We start from the raw sequence: 4,894 nt of genomic DNA, 5'->3' as shown, positions 1-4,894 counted from the left end.
GTCTCTGACAGCATCTTCCCATCTGTTTGCCCCTTTCTTGTGGAAGCAGCCTTTGCTGAAAACTGCATAGGCTTGGACCCAGGCAGTCACCGTAGTGCTCAGCCCTGTCCGTGTTACAAGGCCAAGGTGTGAAGCTGACCTTTGCCCTCAGACTACTTTCTGCCAGCCAGACCATCAAAGATGAGGCTCCTGTGTCTGTTGTTCCATTGTTTGTAATGGCTTCCAAACACCGGTCTGGTGATTGTGCTGCAACTCCCAGCATCCCCGTGACACTCCCACACTCCCCTCCAAAATCCTCCTCCTTATTCCTTGTTCCTCACGGAGAAGGGAAGGGTCCTCCCCTACTGGAACAATCTAAGGGAAATTTCCATGTAGGGAGTCTTGTGGAATCTCCCTTCACTTCCCTGTCCTGCACCCTAAGTTTGTAATGTAGGACAGGGGGATGCCGGGGAGAAAACAGGTCCTATATTATTATTAAATTTTAATTTATTTCAGCAAGATCACAGCTGTGACAGCATCATCGTTACCATTCAGCTGCCCTCAAGGTAGCCATGTAACTAATCAGAACCATTCGAAAAGTGATGACAAGCCTGGATTCTAGGAATAGAGCCTGCAGCAGGGCTGGCGCTGCAGTCCAATTATGTAGCATCACCCCACATCCCCTGTGACTTGGTCTCCTGCAGTTTGCCATTGGCGTGATGGGGGTTAAAGCTGGTGCACAGGAAGCCAAGCAGCTGAGGTTCCCTGATGGCAAAGTGGCCCCAAGGGAATGTGCAGGCATGCTTCATAAAGACAGTTGCCTCGCAGTCTGAACTGATACAGCCTGCTGCCCGTGCAGCCTCTCCGATGGCTCCTTGTCCTTTAGGGTGAAGACCTCTGGTGTCAGTGGCTCCCCTTCTAGCAGGAACTGGGTACGTTGGCAAGTTACAAGGCTGCGAGCTGTTTCCATTTGCAGATGTTCTGTGCAGCGGCAGAGGACTCAGCTGGGCTGTTGGGGTGACTCAGTGACAGGGGCTGGAGGGCAGGCAGCACTAGGTAGCTTCGGAACCCCTCCCTGACATCTGCCCATGCTCCACCATGCGCTGTTCAAGCTACACAGAAATCTGACATTCAAAGCAAGCTCCAAGTGTTAAAACCCTGATGTCCCGAGTCAGGATTTCTCAAGGGCTCCCATATCTAGAGGTGTCGTGTACTCTGGGCCTGATCCTGCCAGGGGCCGAGGGAGACGAGACCCCACGGAAACTCAGTGACAAGTTCCGAAATCGCCTCAGGTTCATTTAGTCCTGGAAATTTTATCAGCAAATGTATTTTCAAAGTTTTTATTCTCTGGGTCGATTGTGAGTGCAGGAATTCAGAGCTGCATTGTCCTGCGGTAACTGGTCTGATAGGGCATATTTCTGTTTCCTGATTAGCTGAGGGCACCAGCCTTTCTGCCCTGTAGATAACCTTCACAGTTACAGAGCTACCAGCATCTCTTCACTCTCTCTGGTGCCAGATGTCAGGCCTTGTAGCCTTCCCTCTCACGGGGTCAAATCCCTCCATTCTCCCACCCTCAGACTGGGCTCTGAGCTACAGCACACTGTGAGCCAACTGTGCTTGCCGAGCAGGTCCGAATGGGCTCAGTCCCTGTGGTTGACATGTGTGTACTAAGGTACAGATGTGTAAACATTTTGCCAAAACTTTTCATTATATCGAAAGCCAGAAGCAGAGTTGTTAGAATCTCTACAGGAAGGAGTAGGGGTAATTTTTGCTGCTTAATGGCTTTCGATTTAGAAAGTGTTTCAGAAGTGCTCCAAATACTGTTTCCAATGGGTGTGTGTAATTAACTCTTTCTTCAGTGAACAGTTGTATGATACTGTCTCCTGGTAACTGACCAGAAGCTGTTTCTAACACTAATATTCAGAGTCATGCACTCAATAAATCTACAAGACTTGTGCAAGACTTTCCAAAAAGTCAGGAGTAGGGTGACCAGGTGTCCTGATTTTATAGGGACAGTCCCAATATTTGGGGCTTTTTCTTTAGAGGTGCCAATTACCCCCCACCCCCGTCCTGATTTTTCACACAAACTGTTCACCCTATTCATGAGAAACCATAAAAGCTTGTCTGTGTTTCAGCAAAGAGTTTAGCTGAGGTGCAGGAAAGGGGAGTGGTATAGTGGTTGTATACAATTGTCTCCTGTCACCAATTACATGAGCATGGCTGAAGTAACTTGTACACTCAAGTGGATATTAGTGCAATACCAGTGTTGGAAGTATTGACCCATTTGTGATGCCAACTCCTCCCCTGCCCAGCTGAAATAACTGTCAATGTTAGCTTTTAATTTTCCAAATATTTACAGACCTTTTCATGGGAACAGGATGCAGGTCCTGTGAGGAGATAGAGGAGCCTGTTCGATGATCGAAGACTCTGGATTCCATCATCTGACCCAGTATGGCCACTCTTACATTTTTGTGCTCTAAGGTCACAATGCTAAAATTATACAGTGCTCAAGTAGGCTGCGGAACTCACAGCCACAAGATATCAATAGGGCCAAGAGCTTAGCAGGATTCAAAGAGGAACTGGGAAACCAGAAAATCCAATTACAGTCAGGAGGCTAGTTTTAGAAAAAGTTTTCAAGGGGCTCTAAACCTTCCGTATTTACACCACAAAATACATCTAGCTAGTGGGTGTCAAAATTCCCTGGGAGCAGGTCATCTCATAGCTGTTTACTGCAGGGTTTCTTCCACATTCCTCTGCAGCATCTGGACATGGCCATCGGTTACTGGCATAGATGTACTACCAGTCTGATCCAGTCTGACAGTGACTATCTTCTGTGATACAGCATGGCCAGAAGGCAGCAGGAGAGCGATAGAGGGGAGATATGTAAGCCCCAGGATGATGACAGCCTTATTCCCTGTAGAGGGAAGAGATGTTGCTATATATTAATTAGAGCACCTGATGCCAATTAGAGCACCTGAAGCCAGTCACCTGATAACCCCCCCCCCTGCTTCAATCAGACAGAATAAAAGGAGTTGAAGCAGAGTGGTTTGGCGTTGGAGCAGAGAGCAGTTTGGAGGAGAGCAGTTTGGAGAAGTGCTGTGGCGGGCCAGAAGACCAAGACCCTAGGGAAAGGAAAACCCGGCTTGTGCACAGCAGAGGGACTCCACAGAGACAAGGGGTTGGGAGACACTTGACCCAAGCAGAGAGAGGGCAGGAAGCCCCCACAAGCTGAAGGGCCGGAGAGGGAAGTGGCCCAGGGGAAAGAATTGCTAGTTCAAGTGGTTTGCTGCTATCCCTAGGGCCCCTGGGCTGGGACCCGGAGTAGAGGGTGGGCCCGGATCCCTCCCTCTCCACTCCCCTTCTCTGGGACACTAGTGGGACAGTTGATACCCCAGATCAGGGGCGAGAAACGGCACCCTGAAACCCCCATATAAGAGGAGAAAGCACGGGACCCATCATAATAGTGCCGGCAATTTGCCACACTTCCTATCGGTGATGTACATCCAACACTAAGTTTTTGCTTATCTACCTTGAGCTCTGGGAGTCTGTAGATTTGTAATGAGAGCAGAGTGATTTCTCGTTAAATATAATCTAATCACATCTTATTATTTTTTTAGGTAGGTAATTTCAGAACTCTTCAGACTTGCCCAGTAAATTATGTCAGCTGTCAATGACACCACATTCAAATCTGCAGTGTTCCTTCTCACTGGGATACCATGTCAGGAGGACATCTATCTCTGGATCTCTATCCCCTTCTGCATAGTGTATGTTATTTCGATAGTAGGAAATTCACTCATTCTGTTCATTGTAAAAATAGATCGAAGCCTGCATGAGCCCATGTACATTTTCCTTTCTATGTTGGCCGTCACAGATCTTGGCATTTCGATATCCACCATACCGACAATACTGGGCATATACTTGTTTAACTCTAGGGAGATCAGCCTCAATGCCTGTTTAGCCCAGCTCTTCTTCATCCATTTCCTTCAATGCATTGAAACCTCCATGCTCTTGTTGATGGCCTTTGACCGCTTCATCGCAATCCGACACCCACTGAGATATGCTTCCATCTTGACCCTGCCGAGAATAGCCAAGATTGGACTGATGATTTTGCTAAGAGCGATGGTCATAATACTTCCACTTCCCTTTCTCCTGAAACGGTTCCAATACTGTCGAGCCAATGTCCTCTCCCTTTCCTATTGCCTGTTTCGGGAGGTCACGAACATGGCTTGTTCGGATATCACAGTCAACATCATCTATGGATTGTTTTCTAAACTCTTAATAATGGGGTTGGATTCGCTGCTTATCTTCCTTTCTTATGTGATGATCCTCAAAACACTGCGGAGCATCGCATCCTATGATGAGTGCCTGAGGGCCCTGAACACCTGCGTCTCCCACCTCTTCGCCCTCCTGCTCTTCTACACACCAGATATCAGCTTGACTGTGATACACACCTTTAGGAAGAACTCTTATCCCTTACTTCAGATTCTGCTGGGCTACATCTCCCTGCTTCTCCCCCCGCTGATGAACCCAATTGTGTACAGCGTGAAAAGCAAACACCTTCGTGCAAGGATAATCAGGGTGTTCATCAAGTGAAGGGTCAGTTCATCAAACGGCTCCAGCACTGGTGACACTGGAGATGAAAATCAGGGGCCACCTATTCCATTCTGGACCCTTACATCCGAGATGACATGTGCTGCTTATCTCTAAACTGTAGAGAGATATTCAGGCGGGATTGTACGGGGAGATTTTGGCAAACCAGTAAAGTGCCTGAAACCACTATGGCGTATTGCTAAATATTGCTTGACCATTGAAACTGTTTACTTAACAAGTTTTCTTTAAGAGACATGCCATTTTATTACTAATGTATAAATAAGGGGGGAAAGTTTAGGTTGGACTCGTTTGGACTCTCCCTCTG

General features: G+C 47.6%; 1 protein-coding gene across 1 annotated transcript; it reads left to right on the top strand.

Annotated features, from left to right (window-relative positions):
- The first annotated feature begins 3,636 nt into the window (after positions 1-3,636).
- LOC135895451 (olfactory receptor 51G2-like) lies at positions 3,637-4,572 on the top strand. The gene has a single exon (XM_065423562.1). It carries the CDS (start codon positions 3,637-3,639, stop codon positions 4,570-4,572), a length of 936 nt encoding a protein of 311 aa, XP_065279634.1.
- The last annotated feature ends 322 nt before the right edge of the window (positions 4,573-4,894 follow it).

Source organism: Emys orbicularis, chromosome 1 (assembly GCF_028017835.1).
Source record: "Emys orbicularis isolate rEmyOrb1 chromosome 1, rEmyOrb1.hap1, whole genome shotgun sequence".
Lineage (NCBI taxonomy): Eukaryota > Metazoa > Chordata > Testudines > Emydidae > Emys > Emys orbicularis.
This window is presented reverse-complemented; position numbering and strand designations above follow the sequence as displayed.

Coding starts and splice junctions, on each gene's coding strand:
- LOC135895451 (XM_065423562.1), top strand. CDS start 3,637: ATGTCAGCTGTCAATGACACCACATTCAAATCTGCAGTGTTCCTTCTC.